General features: G+C 46.1%; 1 protein-coding gene across 3 annotated transcripts in view; it reads right to left on the reverse strand.

Annotated features, from left to right (window-relative positions):
• Window positions 1-16,795, reverse strand: part of LOC113219526 (stAR-related lipid transfer protein 9) — a 158,823-nt gene extending 142,028 nt beyond the window's left edge. For 2 of the 3 annotated variants that reach the window (XM_026447877.1, XM_026447875.1), the window contains exons 1-3: window positions 16,673-16,795; window positions 9,080-9,149; window positions 6,171-6,287 (exon numbers count right to left, since the gene is read on the reverse strand). In XM_026447877.1, coding sequence (XP_026303662.1) covers window positions 6,171-6,287; window positions 9,080-9,149; window positions 16,673-16,719 — 234 coding nt within the window. In that variant the 5' untranslated portion in view covers window positions 16,720-16,795. The remainder of the gene's footprint in view (window positions 1-6,170; window positions 6,288-9,079; window positions 9,150-16,672) is intronic. The other variant, XM_026447878.1, reaches the window with a different exon arrangement.
• Between the last annotated feature and the right edge of the window lie 1,737 nt (window positions 16,796-18,532).

Genomic DNA, 18,532 nt, shown 5'->3' on the forward strand with positions numbered 1-18,532 from the left:
TTTTTATTTATTTATTTTTTTTTGAGGCGGAGTCTCGCTCTGTCACCCAGGCTGGAGTACAGTGGTGGGATCTCAGCTCACTGCAAGCTCCGCCTGCCGGGTTTACGCCATTCTCCTGCCTCAGCCTCCAGAGTAGCTGGGACTACAGGCGCCCGCCACCTCGCCTGGCTAGTTTTTTTTATTTTTAGTAGAGACGGGGTTTCACTGTGTTAGCCAGGATGGTCTCGATCTCCTGACCTCGTGATCTGCCCGTCTCGGCCTCCCAAAGTGCTGGGATTACAGGCTTGAGCCACCACGCCGGGCCTGGACTTTTTTTTTTTTTTAAGATGGAGTCGCGCTCTGTTGCCCTAGCTGGAATGCAGTGGTGTGATCTCGGCTCACTGCAACCACCAATTCCTGGGTTAAAGCAATTCTCCTGCCTCAGCAGCCCAAGTAGCTCGGATTATAGGCATGAGCCATCATGCCTGGCTATTTTTTGTATCTTTAGTAGAGACAGGGTTTCACCATGTTGGTCAGGCTGGTCTCAAACTCCTGAACTCAGGTGATCCACCTGCCTCGGCCTCCCAAACTGCTAAGATTACAGGCATGAGCCACCGTGTCCAGCCTGGACATGTGTTTTTATTGGCACAATTGGGGGATTGCTACTAGTATTAAGTGGGTAGAAGCCGGGAATGCTGCTAAACATTATACAATACACAGTACAGACCCCCACAACAAAGAATTATATGGTCAAAACGTCAATAGCGCTGAGGTCAACAAACTCTGGCCTAGATGACTAATAAGTTATCTTCAAACTCTAACATACTAAGAGGCTATGACAAGGCAGCACTGATACAGTTGTGTATCTGTCCACTCCAAATCTCATGTTAAAATGTGACCCCCCCCCCGCTGCTGGAGGTGGGGCCTGGTGAGAAGTGTTTGGGTCATGGGGACAGATCCCTCATGAGTGGCCTGGTCCCCCACCCCCCGCCCACAGTAATGAGTGTGTTCTCGCTCTGTTAGTTCACACTGGAGCTGTTTAAGAGAGTGGCCTCCCTCCCATCTCTCTCTTGTGTGCGTGTGCTCTCTTTCTCTCCCTCTCGCTGTGACATGACTGTCTCCTTCCCCTTCTGTTACAACTGGATGCTCTCTAAACCCTCAGCAACTGCAGATACTGGCACAATGCTTTCTTACAGCCTGCAGAATTGTGAGCCAATAAACCTCTTTTCTTTATAAATTACTAAGCCTCAGGTATTCCTTTGTAACACCACAAAATAGACTAACACAAGCACCAACATTGACCAGGTGACGTTCTTATCAACATCTATCTCTGAATGGCTTCTTAAGAGGTTGCTCTAAATCCCCCTAAAGTCAGATATTTAGATACTCCCTCCATATCCACTAAGACAAATTTAGATATTTCCCTCAGATATTTTGATATCTGAAATCAGTGCCATATTTCTGAGCAGTCCTTCCTTTGTTAACAAGAAGAAACCTAGGGATGAAAGACACACTGTACTCCAAGGACTTGGTCTCTCATCCTTTAACAGTGAGAATCCATGCTTCCAAAGCCATGAGATTCCTTTGGGGAGAGCAGATAAATTAAATAAATATGAATTAAGAAGGTCAGGTGTGGTGGCTCACGCCTGCAATTCCCAGTACTTTGGGAGGCCAACACAGGCAGATTGCTTGAGCCCAGGAGTTCGAGACCAGCCTAAGCAACACAGTGAGACCACATCTCTACAAAAACTACAAAACTTAGCCGGGCATGGTGGCACACATCTGTAGTCCCAGCTACTCAGGAGGCTGAGGTGGAAGGATCACTTAAGTTCGGGAGGTTGAAGCTGCAGTGAGCTGTGACTGTGCCACCCTACTCCAGCCTGAGTGACAGAGTGAGACCCAGTCTCAAAAAAAAAAAAAAAAAAATTAAGGTTAGAAGATGTGACATACACAAAGTAAAGATGAATCTTGGCCAGGTGCGGTGGCTCATGCCTGTAATCCGAGCACTTTGGGAAGCCAAGGCAGGTGGATCACAAGGTCAGGAGTTCAAGACCAGCCTGGCCAACATGGTGAAACCCCGTCTCTACTAAAAATACAAAAATTAGCTGGGAGTGGTGGCAGGCGCCTGTAATCCCAGCTACTCAGGAGGCAGAGGCAGGAGACTCACTTGAAACCAGAAGGCAGAGGTTGCAGTGAGCCGTGATCACACCACTACACTCCAGACTAGGCAATAAGAATGAAACGCCATCTAAAAAAAAAAAAAAAAAAATCTCAAATACTCAAATACATCATGCAAAGTGAAAGAAGCCAGATTCAAACAACTACATACTGTTTGATTCCATTTATATGAACTTCTGGAACTGTAGGAACAGAAAACAGATCAGTATATTGCCAGGGGCTGAGGAAATAGACAATAAAAGAGCATGAAGCAATTTTTGGAATGATAGACTATTTTGTATATTGATTATAGTGTCAGTTACACACATGAAAGTGTTACTGTACACTAAAAAGGTGAATTTGGCCAAGCGTGGTGGCTCATGCCTATAATCGCAACATTTTAGGAGGCCAAGGCAGGAGGATTGCTTGAGTCCAGGAGTTCAAGACCGGCCTGGACAACATAAGACCCTATCTCTATTAAATAATAATAATAATTGTTTAAAAAAAAAGGTAAGTCTTTCACTATACCTAAATTATACTTCAACAGACTGACCCCTCCCCTCAAAATCTGATCACTAATGCTGTGGAGAGCTGGATGTGGTGGCTCACACCTGTAATCCCAGCACTTTGGGAGGCCAAGGTGGATCACTTGAAGTCAGGAGTTCAAGACCAGCCTGACCAATATGGTGAAACCCCGTCTCTACCAAAAATACAAAAAATCAGTTGGGCATGGTGACGCACACTTGTAGTCCCAGCTACTCGGGAGGCTGAGGCACACGAATCACTTGAACCCAGGAGGCAGAGGTTGCAGTGAGCCAAGATTGTGCCACTGCACTCCAGCCTGGGTGACTAAGACTCTGTCCCCCACGCCCCCCCCCAAAAAAAATGCTGTGGGGAGGATAAACTGGATTACATCCAAATTCTTTTCCACCCCAAGTCCTCAGATTGTATGGATTCCACCTTTCCTACCCATGGTGGCCTCAGAGCCACAGTGATTAGGGTTAAATCTGGGCTCCAATTTCTGTGTTAAAGCAAAGAGCCCTTCTGATTTTATCATGTAGATATAAGTCCTGCCACCATTCTGGGACCTCTGGCTCTACTCCAGCTTGTGACAGAGGTTCCCTTCCTTCTCTTTCCTATCCTAACTCCTCTTGGGACCGATGAGGGACTCAGACAATTAATAAACAAGCCAAAAGAAACCTTAGGAGACACTGGTTTTATCTCTCTGCACAGGCTTCCTGTCTGGATCTCATTTGATCTTTCCATTAAATTTCAAATCAGGCAAAAGAAAAATCAAATTTATGAATTTCCCTCCTCTATGGCCTTTTGGGCTTTCATTAGATTTTTATACAGTTAAGGCACGTAAATGTAAAATACGGGCCTCACAACCAAACTCATACTCAAGCTTATTGATACTGATACACACATACACACACACACAAACATATAAAATTTTAACACATTCACACACCCCCTCCAAGATGACTGATTTATCAAATGTTACACAAAATAGTTAATTATTCTTATGTACAGAACAGCCGCACATATGCCATGGCCAGGGAGGTCTCAAACAGCTATCAGAATGCTCATACTCTCTGCTAACGGAAAGGCCACTGTCTTCTATGCCACAAATATAGTCACAACTGTGGACTGTTAAAGGAGTCCCATCTTTCTTACTGAAAGTCAGTTACTTTGCTGGTTCTCCTTGGAGGAGCTCAAGGGAATAGTTACAAACACTAGTAACCAGATGCCTCATACACACTTGAGTGCTGAGATAAAAAATCAAGGGCTGGCCTGGCATGGTGACTCATGCCTGTAATCCTAGCACTTTGGGAAGCTGAGGTGGGCGGATCACCTGAGGTCAGGAGTTCGAGACCAGCCTGACCAACATGGAGAAACCTCGTCTCTACTAAAAATACAAAATTAGCCAGGCATGGTGGCGCATGCCTGTAATCCCAGCTACTTGGGAGGCTGAGGCAGGAGAATCGCTTGAACCCAGAAGGCAGAAGTTGCAGTGAGCCGAGATGGTGCCATTGCACCCCAGGCTGGGCAACAAGAGCAAAACTCCATCCCCCCCCCCAAAAAAAAAAATAAAAAAATAAAGATAAATAAATAAATCAAGGGCCACAAGACAAGCCTAGACCTGCCTCTGTCCTCGTATTCAAAAGGACAGAGAAGACTCAGTGGAGGGCAGGTAACGTCCACACTGCCCTTTTCTACTGAGCATTAACAGCAAACATATTAGGACTACAAAGGTGAGATGCTTATATAACAGAAGAGGCCCACTGTGACAGCAAATCCCACAGTGGTCTAGGGTCGTATTTCTGTGTGTTCCTTTCAGAAGGGAAGAATGGGGTAATTTAGAAATACTTAAATTTAGAAATATCTAAATCGGTGATTTAGAAATATTCAATCATCTTCAGAAGTCTACAATAGCAGAAAATCAGTACTATCTCCTCTGAGTCACTCGGACTCGATACTGTTGTTCCTTTGACATAATTATTAAAAGCTCTATAGCTGGGTGCAGTGACTCATGCCTGTAATTCCAGCACTTTGGGAGGTTGAGGTGGGATAATTGCTTGAGCCGAGGAGTTCAAGACCAGCCTGGGCAACATGATGAAAACCTGTCTCTACAAAAAATACAAAAATTAGCTGGGCATGGGGGTACACACCTGTAGTCCCAGCTACTCAGGAGGCTGTGGTGGGAAGATCACTTTCAGCCTAGAAGGCAGAGGCTGAAGTGAGCTGAGATCATGCCACTGGATTCCAGCCTGGGCAACAGAGTAAGATCATCTCCCCCACCCACTCCCCCCAAAAAAAAGTTTTACAAAAGACTGAAATACTTGTCAGAAAACATACTTTGGCTTTTTATTCAAAGTTATATAGAATTCTAGACAATGATTATCCAGGTTCCTCCCAAAATATTTATATTTCCAATAGTATTTCCCAAGGATATATTCCCATAGTCTTTTCTTTCATATGTGATATGATGATAATGAACCATGAAAGGCCAAGTAAATGGCTTTCCCAATTTTAGGTTTAGATTTTTGCAAAGCACCTGATAGCTGCTGGGGCAAGGGCTACTGTCTGTGGCCACAGAAGTGAATGAGGCAAGGCTTACTGGCCATGATGTGGACTGGGTACATGGCTTTTAACAGTGCTCAAACCAAAACAACATTGCTGCTTCAGAGAAACAGAGAGGTCCTGTAGACCCACTGGCCAGACCTCCTGCTGCCTTGGAAACTTGACAGAGAGCTAAGCAGAACCACAAGACATGTGACAGGTGACCAACAGGCTCAGCTGGCAAAGCCTTGGCCGCTCAAACAGCAGATCGATAGATTCACCTGCCTCCTACCTTGCAGGCTGGCTGACTAGCTGTCTAGCCCTTTCCCACTCTGCCTAGGAGGACAAGTACAAGCTTAAGGTTCAAAGAAGATACTAGCCTTTATAATTCCCTTGTGCTGCACATAATACACGGCCGTTCACCTATTATAGGAGCAGAACACTACCTGAACTAACTTATATCCCCTTGAATCGTGAGGAGGCTCAAACTTAAATGGACGCTAGCCAACTTTGATGTCTTGGGCAAGCAGTCTTTTCCCACCTTCTTTGTTCTTTCTGGAAGTGATAACTCTCACTACCATTTCTCAGACCAAAACATCACTAGTTTCAGACCAAAGCATCATAAGAAACAGCCAGGCCTCAGATTTCATGTAAATTTCTCAATGAATATCCAGTTATGAAGAAATGAGGAAATACACAATAAGATTACATTTGAAATAAGCTTCTTTTGTTAATGCTACCATGAAAATGATTCCTTGAAAAGGCCACTGGTTCCTTGATGTATTGAAGTTTCTTCCTTTTGAAAATCTGTCAGTTATTTTGACATTTTCTTAAAGTACCAATTAGAGTACTTCCAATCTGTACAACTGTGCTATGATAACCTTGAAAAGTATCTTTATAATAAACATCTTAAACATTATACACAAAAAAAGAACTGAAGAGAGTGAAAGAAAAATGATAAATGATATTACCACATCTTGAGATGCATACTGGGGATCCTCTGGGTTGACTGACCAGTAGCAGTAATCAAAGCCAAATGCCATAACCTTCTCCCGGGAGTCCCCAAAGCCATCTGGTCGATTGTCCACCTAAAATCAAACATAGGATCCAGTGTCTTTTCTATCATAATATTAGAATCTGGCCAGTGGCACTCGATCACCCTCTACCATAGCTAGAGAGCCCTGGACTGTGTATGAGACTGTTTATATTATCTTCCCGAAAAACAAAAGGTAAACTTTGTCTCTATCTTATTAGATACAAATAAAGCACAGAGAACTAAATCTGTCTGTCATCCTGTCATGTATCTGCCTACATAAGAACCAACTACATGAGACATGGCAAAGCTTGGGAGAGAAAGCCTCTCCCCCCTGGACATCTTCTTATCACTACAGGTTGAATGTCCCTGCTTTGAAATGCTCGGGACCAGAAGCGTTTTGGCTTTTTTTGAATTTCAGAGTTTTTTGGATTTCTGAATATTTATATATACATAATGAGATATCTGGGGGATGAATCCAAGTCTAAACATGAAATCTTTTTATGTTTCATATACACTTTATAAACATAGCTTGAAGATAAATTTATACAACATTTTTGTGCATAAAACAGTTTTGTGCATAAAACAGTTTTGTGCATAAAATAATTTTGTGCATAAAATAATTTTGTGCATAAAACAGTTTTGGCTGCAACCCGTCACATGAAACCAGCTGTGAAACTTTCCACTCGTGGCGTCATGTCAGCATTCAAAAAGCTTCAGATTTTGAAGGATTTCAGATTTCAAATTTTCAAATTAAGATGCTCAACCTATCTTCTTTCCTAAGTATTTCTGCAGAGGATACTGGAGTGTGTGAGTAGTGTGGCCATGGTGCCTGACGGGCTCAATCAACCTGGGGCTTTCACTGAGATTCCTGGAATATTGAACCTCCAATTAGACACCACATTGGACAGAAGAGCCAGAAGCAATCTAGCTGCTCAAGGTAGATGAGAGTAGAGCCAGAGTTTGGCCTTGCACTGACCTCCAGGTACTGGAGAGAATGGCATTATTCACAAAAATGCCTTATCTTATACACTCTGGACGGGGAAAGACAACCCTGACACCAGCCATCACAAACGACAGAAGAATGAGGCTGCCAGAATGATTAAGAGATTCTACGTGGATAACTGACCTCAGGGAAGTAAGCAGCCAGGGAGGTGTGCAGAAGGCAGATTAAAGTTTGACTGATTCTTAGAAACAAAAACATGAGATCTTAGAACAAAGCAGCTGAAGTGATTAGGCAACAGAGATATAAATAAGAGAGCAAAGAATAAAAGGTCCTTTGTCCCTGGGGAGCCCTGTTGAAAGTCTGGTAGGTCCCCATTGTTTTCTAGCAGAGAACTACTGACAAGAGGAAACAGATCGCATGACAGGAGTAACAAGAGAGCAGGCATGACTGTGAACACTGGGGTCCAAATAACGCTCACTTTTGCCAGTTTTCTCAGCTCTCAGGAATGCTGAGTGCCACCTGCAAGCTGACTATAGCAATAGTCACATGGTCAGCTTCCCCAGTCTCTCTCCACTCCTCAAGGCCCAGAAAGAAAGAAACCTCTCCATCTTCTGTTTGCCTAGTAAATGGAGGAACAGGATGGAGAAAGTTAGCCCTAAGGGAGACTGAGGGGTATGGAAGGAAGTTCCAAGTGTCTGTCCAGTTATGACTCAAAGTTCAGTCAGATCTGTGAAAGAGAATTTGTAACAAAACTCAGGTTAGTGACCGACTCCCTTATGGGATCTGAAAGATGTTACTTGGATCTCAGTATAGCTAAAATAAACCCTGCATTACCAGGTGCATACTAAAATCCCTAATAATGTCTCTAGATAAAGTGGTATCAACTGAAAAGATTAGGACACAGTTTAACTGGTGGTCAGGTGAGTTAAATAGAATATGGATTGCCTGCAGCATGATTTAACTATTGCCCCCGAAACATCCTGAGTTTACTTTTTTTTTTTTTTTTTTTTTTTTTTTTTTTTTTTTATTTTTGGAGACGGAGTCTCGTTCTGTCGCCCAGGCTGGAGTGCAGTGGCCGGATCTCAGCTCACTGCAAGCTCCGCCTCCCAGGTTTACGCCATTCTCCTGCCTCAACCTCCCGAGTAGCTGGGACTACAGGCGCCCGCCACCTCGCCCGGCTAGTTTTTTGTACTTTTTAGTAGAGACGGGGTTTCACCGTGTTAGCCAGGATGGTCTGGATCTCCTGACCTCGTGATCCGCCCGTCTCGGCCTCCCAAAGTGCTGGGATTACAGGCTTGAGCCACCGCGCCCGGTCCCGAGTTTACTTTCAAAACGTCTACCAACTAATTTCCCAAACAGTTGCACCCTATTTGATAAAACTTAGGCTGCAGCAGCCAAATGCCCTGCACTTCTTTCTTGATTTTATTTATTTTTATTTATTTTGAGACGGAGTCTCACTCTGTCGCCCAGGCTGGAGTTCAGTGGCGTGATCTCGGCTCACTGCAAGCTCCGCCTCCTGGGTTCATGCCATTATCCCACCTCAGCCTCCTGAGTAGGTGGGACTACAGGCATGCGCCACCACGCCCAGCTAATTTTTTGTATTTTTAGTAGAGACGGGGTTTCACCGTGTTAGCCAGGATGGTCTTGATCTCCTGACCTCATGATCCGCCTGCCTCGGCCTCCCAAAGTGCTGGGATTACAGGCGTGAGCCACTGCACCCGGCCACCTTCTTGATTTCTTAATTTGCTTTATGATTGGCACAAGCTCTTCCCACTATTCCCCTTATATACCCTTCCCTCCCCAACTCTAAACACATTCACATATACACCTTCAGCCTGGAAGCCCCTGTAACAATATTAGCTCCTCAGTGGAAAGAAAATGAAAAACAATTTCAGGCTTACCTTTAAATTCCTGATTTTCGCCACTTTGCCATCAACTTCCACAATAATTCTTCCCCCTTCTTTGGTCTCCCTAGAAACAAGACCCAAACTCAGAAGAAATGTTGCTTTTCTTTTTAAATCAAGAAAAAAGAAGCTGAAACCAGTGCTAGTGGGACAAAATATTTCCCTACTGCTGTACCCTTAAGAGAAGTGTCTGTCTCCATAAATGGCTGTAAGTGTCGCGTCAAGCAATCCCCTAGCTGGCATGCTTCCCTGGATCTTTACAATTTGGCTCTGGAACAGCTCACATTCACATTTAGTACCTTCTATGTGTGAGGCATTGTATTAGGTGCACTACATATTGTTCTTCATCTTATGCTATCCTCCTACATACCCTCCTGACATAGTTTGCTAACGTATCATTTTTACAGGCAGAGGACTAAAGCTGAGAGAAATTATGTAACTTGTCCAAGGTCACACAGCTATCAGTGACAGAGCTAGGATTTAAACTCATATTTGTCTGACCACGAAGCCTAGGCTCTGAATTATACCTTAAAGTCAGGCTTAGAAACCCTAGCGAGTGTGGGGAGCAGTGGCCTGCACACATAATCCCAACTACTTGCAAGACTGAGAGGCAGGAGGACTGCTTGAGCCCAGGAGTTCAAGGGTGCAGCAAGCTGTGATCACGATACTGCACCCCAACCTGAGTGACAGAGCAAGATCTCATCTCTCAAAAGAAACTCGAGAGAGCATCCTTGGCCCAGCATATAACACAGCATCATCTCTCATTTTCCGTAGCATTTTGAGCATGGATATTGCCAAAAAAAAAAAGTATTGGAATCCTTTCAGCTGAGACCCTGAGAATATATTTCTCAAATCCTTTCCTTATATCTTCTTAAATTAGAAGGAGGGCCAAGATCCTCAAGAATCTTCCTGTGTTGCAGTTATGTGGTAATACTGCTAACAACTAAACAATCTCTACACTCGCTCTAATGGGCTTCAGCCAGATGACCCACACACCTGATGCCTATCTTTTTTCATAATATAAAAAGTCACAGCTAAAGTACTCATGACCAAAATGTTAACAGATGAGAATTAAATTAATTAGTACATCCTCCACTACAATGAAAGTTATCAATTAAATTACTCCTAGCCTAGAACCTGAAAGTTGAGACAATACCTTCAGTCTTATTTTTTATCCTTCCTCAGGCTTCCCAGGCTGTGACCTAGAGGACTAGGGGTAGGAGAAGCACAGTGAGACAGGGATCTTTAGATTTAATTTTATTTATTGATTTATTTAGAGACAGGATCTCACTCTGTTGCCCAGGCTGGAGTGCAGTGGTGCAATCATAGCTCACTGCAGCCTCAATCTCCTGGGCGTAAGCATTTCTTCCACCTCAACTTCCCAAGTAGCCAGGATTACAAGTACGTGCCACCATTCCCAGCTAATTTTTATTTTTTTATTTTTTGTTGACAGAGATTGGTATTGAACTCCTGGGTTCAGGCGATTCTCCTGCCTCAGTCTCCCAAAGTGCTGGGATTACAGGCATAAGAAACAGTGCCTGACCTCTTGTAAAACTTTTAAAAACCAGACAGCCAAGCACAGGGGTCTGAGGAATAAAAATTGTTGTATTATTTTATCAAATGTTCATAAAAATCATTGAAGTAGCTATCCCTATTTTACAGACTTAAAAGCAAAAAAAGTTATATAGGCTTCCTGTCATCGTTGTCGTAGCCGCCGCTGCTGCTGCTGCTGCTGAGGCCGGAAGATCGAAAGGCAGGGGTGTAGCGAGACGAGGGAACGCGAGGAAGCGAGCGAGGAGCACGCAGAGCACGCTTTTCCGCCCGCCGGAGGGGCCAGAGCAGACCCGCCCGGCGCCGCCGCCTACCAGCCACACAAAGCCCAGAGCCCGCGCCCACAGCCATGTCCTCCTCCGCCGGCAGCGGCCACCAGCCCAGCCAGAGCCGCGCCTTCCCCACCCACACCGTGGCCATCAGCTACCTCATGACTACAGCACGACGCCCAAGGGGACGCTCTTCTCCACCACACCAGGAGGAACTCTTTGTATCATTTCTGATACAAAGTTTCTGTTGGATCTTCGCAGTTATCCCATGGCTAGGACCCCACCCTGCCATCTGCCCAATATCCCAGGAGTCACTAGCCCTGGCACCTTAATTGAAGACTCCAAAGTAGAAATCAGTAATCTGAACAACCCTGACAGGAAATATGCAGTTGGGGGTGGTGCTCAGTTGGAGATAAACATGTGACTCTCCTGCAAGGATTAGAAGAAAAGCAGTAACAGGGACACCTGAATGCACCTGATTTGGCCAATAGGCTCAACAGTGAAAAGACAGAAGAGGCAATACCAGCAGTCCCCAATACAGTCTCCACCTCCCACTTCTCTAAGTGCCAAAGATGATGGGAAGATAAGCTTCATCTGACCATTTCTTCTCCCTGTCTCCTATTCCCCCTCCCAGTTAAACAAGTTAGATTGAAGGCCCTTGGTGTATTTTCTGTAGAGCTAAGGCATCCCTTAGGGGAAGACAGCTAAACTCTGGCTTTCCTAGTTTTCTTTCTTTTTTTTCAGACAAAGTCTTGCCCTGTCGCCCAGGCTGGAGTGCAGTGGCATGATCTCGGCTCACTGCAACCTCCGCCTCCCTGGGTTCAAGCGATTCTCCTGCCTCAGCCTTCCAAGTAGCTGGGACTACAGGTGTGTGCCACCACACCAGGCTTTTTGTATTTCTAGTAGAGACAGGGTTTCACCATATTGGCCAGGCTGGTCTCGAACTCCTGACCTTGTGATCCGCCTGCCTCGGCCTCCCAAAGTGCTGGGATTACAGGCGTGAGCCACCGTGCCCGGCCTCCTAGGCGCTCCTTTAATGAGTCACCCTCATACCCCGCAATATTGTCCCAAACCCAATATCAACCTACAACTGCCTGGCTTCTTGTTGTGCTTGGGAAGAAATGGGGAAGCCTGAGGAAGGGATACAGAGGCTTGGTGGGCCTCACACCATTCATGTTCCTTACCCTCTGTCTCTCCTCCCTGTATCCCACCTATGGTTCAGTGTTGCAAGATTCTGGGCTTGGGTCTTTAAAACCAGCAGGGGGAAATGATAAAAAGAGAGCTGCTTTTCCTTTTACCTTGAGATATTTGTCCCTTGGGACAGAGCACAGTTTGTGCAACTCTGGTAGCATTACCCTGTGACACTGTTTTGAAGTCCACTTCCCTTCTTTCCTCTGGGAGGAATGTCTTCTGTCTTTGGTATTACAGTTCATCTTCCCATTCTTTTACTTAGCACATTTGTGCAGTCATTTTTAACTCTGTACATCAGAAGAGAGCCCTTGGTAACCAGTCTTGCTCTTCTTCTGCCATTCCTCCCTGCTTGCATCTTGTTGCTGGCAGAGTCCTCTTGTACTTCAAGAAAGCAAAGTGATTTTGTCGGCTCCTAGAGCAGGTCCATACCAAGTAATAGAGGCACTTTGGCCTCCACTTGGTGGGTAAGGTCTGATCATAGTATTGTGTCAGATAATGCCTAAGAATGACCTCTGAAGAGCACTGACCCATTTGAGTACCCGGTCTCAGTCGTCATGTTTAAGTCCAGTTAGCATTGTGATAGTTGTTCTCAGATTGCAGTTCCTTATGTTTTGAGTTTGCAGTTGATTTTCAGAATGTTCTTAGAAAATAACTGCATTTTTTTTCCTTTGTGGATCTGCTTTGTTTGGCTGCTGGGATAGATAAGCATGGGCTTAAAAAATGTGTTCCTCCCAGTTTTCTTGCCTTTCCTATCATATTCTGAATTTCCCTCCCTACCTCACTCTCTGTCTTCCTCTCTCCTTCCTTTCTCTCTACCTGGCCATTTTTCAAATTTACATCAAAGATACCTCAAGTGTTACTATCTGAGAATATCTGTCACTCCTCTTATCTAAGAAATGACCTTTTATTTTTAAGATGACTACAGACCTATTTTTAAATATGTTTTCAGTACCATTTTGAACAGCAACTTTTAAATTAAGCATCTTCCAGTGTTAGGAAGGTGAGAAATGTTCATAGGCGAGTCTGCTGTTCTATGTCACCATCTTCTGTCTCTCCTCATTCCCCAGGAGCTCTTTCCTTTCCCCTCCAGTTTTGGGTGTGCATGTTTGGAGTTTGTAGTGGGTGGTTTGTAAAACTGGACCATTCTGCCTTGTTATGGGTTGTTCGTGAAAGATTCATTCTTTTCTCTGGCCCTTTAGCTTTTGCATTCACCCTCCTTCCCACCTACCTCTCCTGAGACTACTGACAGGCATATAATCCCAGGAGAATGACTCCCCTCATAGAAAGACTAAAGCATCCATCCCCTCATAGTTAAGTAGCCACTGGTGTCCTGGGAATTTCTGGTTGGATTTGGTGCCCTGAACTTTCTTAGAAATCAGATCCCAGGGCGAGAGTAACAGGCCATTTGGCCACGAAAGAAACCTGTTTGTTTTCCTTTTGAACTATGAAAAGACCCTGTTTGTGAACACATTTTAGAAAGAAGAGAGGATGTCTGCAGAACTTTGTTCTGTTTTCTGCTACAAAAATGTGAATAGTTCAGAGTGAAAACCTTTTGTGATGGCTGTCTCTCAGGAATAAGCTGGATCGCCAATGTTTTGGGGATGCTTTGAGTCTCAAAAATTGATAATCAGAAAAGTATCTTTTGTTTAATGTATCCCTGTTCTGATTTTAATTAAACTCCAAATCTCATTTTACATATTCTTCGAAAACCTTTTTTAAAAAAAGCTATACAGTGGGTTAAGAGTAAGTTTTGAAGGGCAAATAGTCTTCTAGAGCCTATGGTATTGGCAGATCAGATGTGTTCTCACAATGGTTAACTGGGGGTAAACAAGGGGCAGCAATTTCATAATGAGGTATGGAATTTCTGATTATGGGGGAAACTATGAGGTAGAGGGGAGGACATCAAAACCATTTCCTATACAGCAGTATCATTTTATTGTGGGTCAGGCTGGGTGTGGTGACTCATGCCTGTAATCTTAGCAATTTGGGAGGCCGTGGCGGGTGTATCACCTGAGGTCAGGAGTTTGAGACCAGCCTGGCCAACATGGTGAAACCCTCTCTCTACTAAAGATACAAAAATTAGCTAGGCATGGTGGCAGACGCCTGTAATCCCAGTTACTCAGGAGGCTGGGACAGGAGAATCGCTTGAACCCAGGAGGCGGAGGTTCCAGTGAGCTGAGATTGTGCCACTGCACTCCAGCCTGGGTGACAGAGTGAGACTCCATCTCCAAAAAAAAAAAAAATTGAGGGTCAACTCTAGTCCTACTGAATAAATGCGCACTTGAGACACAAGTGCAACTTCTCTGTAATCTCAGAAAGAGCAGTAGGTCTAATGAATCAAATCTTGGCTCTAACTACTTTTAGAACTTAAGCCAAACCCTTCTGTCATCTGGAAAAACAAAAAATAGAAGCTTGGATCAGATTGTCTGTAAGATTTCTTCCCAAGCACATCAGATCCAATGACTCTGTCAACTGAGTGTGTGCCAATGACTTATTTGAAGGTTGGAACAAACCACATAATCACCAGATTCCCCACATTCAGATAAGCCTCAATGAAGACCGTATAACACACCCTGAAGAATAGCTGTTATCTCTGCAGGATTCCGTGAGAAGAGGGAAGTGATCCAGACCTCTTGGCTAGGGCCACACTGGGTTTATCTGTATCTGCTCCTGAATCTTCAGCCTGCTACAATCTGTTCACACCTGGGTATCTACAGTCTTGACATCCTACCACTTGCTGCTCAAGGCTCTTAACTTGAGCTAAAGTAAATAAATTGTGCTTTTCTTTTCACTTCACTTTTGTTTGATATGTTATTCTCTACTGCAGCTGCAAGTAAACCAATTTCAGCATCATTTTCTTAATCTAATTCATGCTATTATAAATTCCTAGTGTTCAGCTGGGTGTGGTGGCTCACACCTGTAATCTCAGCACTTTGGGAGGCCTCAGGTGGGCGGATCACGAGGTCAGGAGATTGAGACCATCCTGCCTAACACGGTGAAACCCCGTCTCTACTAAAAATACAAAAAATTAGCAGGGCGTGGTGGCAGGCGCCTATAGTCCCAGCTACTCAGGAGGCTGAGGCAGGAGAATGGCGTGAACCCGGGAGGCGGAGCTTGCAGTGAGTTGAGATGGCGCCACTGTACTCTAGCCTGGGCAACAGAGCGAGACGCTGTCTCAATAAAATAAAATAAAATAAAATAAAAAATACATTCCTAGTGTCCAAGGAACTGAGAAGTTACTGTTAGGAGTGGTCAATATTGTTATCTTGAGAACCTTAAAGGAACAGTTTTACATATACAGAATATACCAGAGGCTACCTCCAGAGTAGCATCTGCGCATATGAAAAATCCCCCAGCCCTGAGCTACCACATCCAGTTATGAAGAAGCCAGGTGTCCCGAGCCATTTACCAATCAAAATGCAGCAGTTCAGGCATCTGCGTTCCCTCTTTCTTCAGTGTACCTCTTTTGCCCTCTTCCTATTCTCTTTTTGTTTCTTTCCATTGCATTGCTCTTCTCATTAGTCTGTTAATTACAAGACTTTTCAAAGCCAATCATTTCCATATGAGGACGAACATAATCCTCACTAGTACCAAATTTTATTATGGGAGACAATGCCTTTCTTGATCCTTCTGCCCAATTATCAAACTATCTTATGTCCTAGAGATTTTTAAACTTGCCAAATAATTCCAACATGTGCCTTCTGGTCCTCAAAGGGCACTCTGCCAGATTTACCTCCCACCACTCACTTCTCTCCACACTAACCACCCCTTCCCCACCAAAACTTAACCTCTAGTTAGTCCCTCACAGTCTAAGTCCTTTGCTCTTGGCGGTCTTACTACATAGAACGCTCTTTACACTCTCTCCATCTGTCAACAAACTCTAATCGATCTTTAAAAAAACACTTCATCTGGTGACAAAGAGAAAAAAGTTCGTGACTGCACACTGGATGTCTCAAGCGCTGAGATGAGAGGTGCGGGATCAAAATAAGCCACGAGGAAACCGGCACTGAGGGCTCTGACAGAAGGAAGGGGTTGGAACAACTTCCCCTACTTAACAGTTCGGTCCTGGATTAAGTCAGCTGTCGAGCATAGAAAGAAACCGCGACCTGTGTGGGCCTCAATTTCCCCCTCACGCCCTCACGTTCTGCTTTCCCCACATCTTCGCAGACAAACCCATGCGCACCCAGGAAAACATTCAGCCTCAGTCCTCACGGGTACACCCAAGCCCCCCAAAAGAGAGAGGACAATGCTCATCCCTCTCCCAGCCTTTCTCAAAGGCCCAACCCGATGCCGCAAGCCTCGAGCCGCCGTCCCTCGAAACTCCTGCTGGCAGGACGCCAGCGACGCTCACCCAGGGCAGCCCTCCCGCGGCCGTCCGAGAACCGCTATCCCCAGGACACAACGCGAAAGCTCGACTGAGGTCCCGTCCCGACAGGCCTCCGTGGGTTCCGGACCCCGACCCCTCGGGTCACTATGTCACCGGTTTCTGCGCGCCAGAATCTCTGGAGGGGGAGACGCTGACCTCCAGCTCTTCTCAGCTCCTGTGAAGCCTCATGCGCTCCCTCCCGCCCAGACTCACCTCTTGCTGAGCGGCCGGACCCGCACGGCGACCCGCACGTTCGCCATCCGTCTACCACAAACCAAGCCCAGCAAGTCAGCTCTGCGGCAGCATCCCAGGCCCCCGCCCTAAGCCCAGACACACCAACAACCCAGCCCCGCCCGCCCCACGCGCCTCTGGGGACGCCCCCGCGCGGACTGGAGCATGCCGCCCGAGCGGGGCGGTGCCTGCCTAGCTTCGGCCAATCCTGAGCCCGGTGGGCGGGAGAACTCCCGGCCCCGCCTCCCCTCAATCCTCCCTAAAGTCTCCCGACTCGCCCCGCCCAAACACGCGCCGCAGCGGGAGTAGGCAGGTTCTTTCTGAGATTCGGCCATTCCTTAGCCTGGTGGGCGGGAGGATGCCAGGGCTCGCTCCGCCTCGCTCCACCCGAAGCCTCCCTGGTAGCCCCAGCCCAAGCACGCGCTGCATCCCGAGCCGCGTGGTGCCGGCCTAGCCTTGGCTAGTCGGTGGGCGGGAGGACGCCCGGGCTCGCCCCGCCTCGCTCCGATCCACAGCCTCCTGGGACGCCCCCACCCTTGCGCGTGCCGCGCCGGGCCCATCAGTGCCGGCCCAGCTTCAACCCATCCTGAGCCGAGTGGGCCGCGAGGACGCAGTGCCAAGTCTGTCGTTCCCGGCCCCGCTTACCCAGAAATAGTTTTTGTTCTTTGACTCGGTGTCCGTGCTATGTAAAGTCAAGTAAATCAATTAAGTTTTGGTCCGAAAGTTTGCAAAGTAATTTGCTAAATACTTTTATTCTCTGCGTTCGCTTGAACTGTCAATTATGTGGTTAAATTTTCGAGTGCGGTGGCTCACGCCTGTAATCCCAGCACTTTGGGAGGGTGAGGCCAGGTCACCCGAGGTCAGGAGTTCGAGATCAGCCTGACCAACCTAGTGAAACCCCGTTTCTACTGAAAATACAAAAATTAGTTGGGCGTGTTGTCGAGCGCCTCTAATTCCAGCTACTTGGGAGGCTGAGGCAGGAGAATCACTTCAACCCGGGAGGCGGAGGCTGCAGTGAGCCCAGATCAGGGCACTGAACTTCAGCCTGGGCGACAGAGCGAAACCCCGTCTAAAAAAAATAAAATAAAATAACAGAAGGCGGCCGGGCACGGTGGCTCAAGCCTGTAATCCCAGCACTTTGGGAGGCCGAGACGGGCGGATCACGAGGTCAGGAGATCGAGACCATCCTGGCTAACACGGTGAAACCCCGTCTCTACTAAAAAATACAAAAAACTAGCCGGGCGAGGTGGCGGGCGCCTGTAGTCCCAGCTACTCGGAGGCTGAGGCAGGAGAATGGCCTAAACCCGGGAGGCGGAGCTTGCAGTGAGCTGAGATCCGGCCACTGCACTCCAGCCCAGGCGACAGAGCGAGACTCCGTCTCAAAAAAAAATAAATAAATAAATAACAGAAGGCAGTCTCTTACTGGCAAGGTACTTCCTGACATCAGGGACAAAGCAGAGAGGGAACCAATCCAGAAAAAGGATTATTGTCCAGGTCTTCTTGTACAACGGAAAGACAGGTGGCTGGTGTTTATCTTTTCCCTTCAAGGCTTGAGGGTTAGCAGCTGCATAGATAAGGGCAGTGCTGATCATAAACCCACCTGTATTTGCACAAAAATATTAGCCTGTCCCTTCCTGACTTAAATCCTGGTGCTTGCTTCTCTTCCTTACTGATAAATGTCCTTTGTGGCATTTGTTTTTCCAGAATAGGGCACTTGCATATGCACCAAAAGCCTGTTCAGGCAGACACCCTTTCTTCTCAGTCATTTCCTTAATGGTGTCTAGGAACTCATTTGCTCCCTCTTGGTCAGCAGAAGCTGCTTCTCCTGTTATATTGACATAT

Source organism: Piliocolobus tephrosceles, unplaced genomic scaffold, assembly GCF_002776525.5.
Source record: "Piliocolobus tephrosceles isolate RC106 unplaced genomic scaffold, ASM277652v3 unscaffolded_108, whole genome shotgun sequence".
In the NCBI taxonomy this organism is placed as follows: domain Eukaryota; kingdom Metazoa; phylum Chordata; class Mammalia; order Primates; family Cercopithecidae; genus Piliocolobus; species Piliocolobus tephrosceles.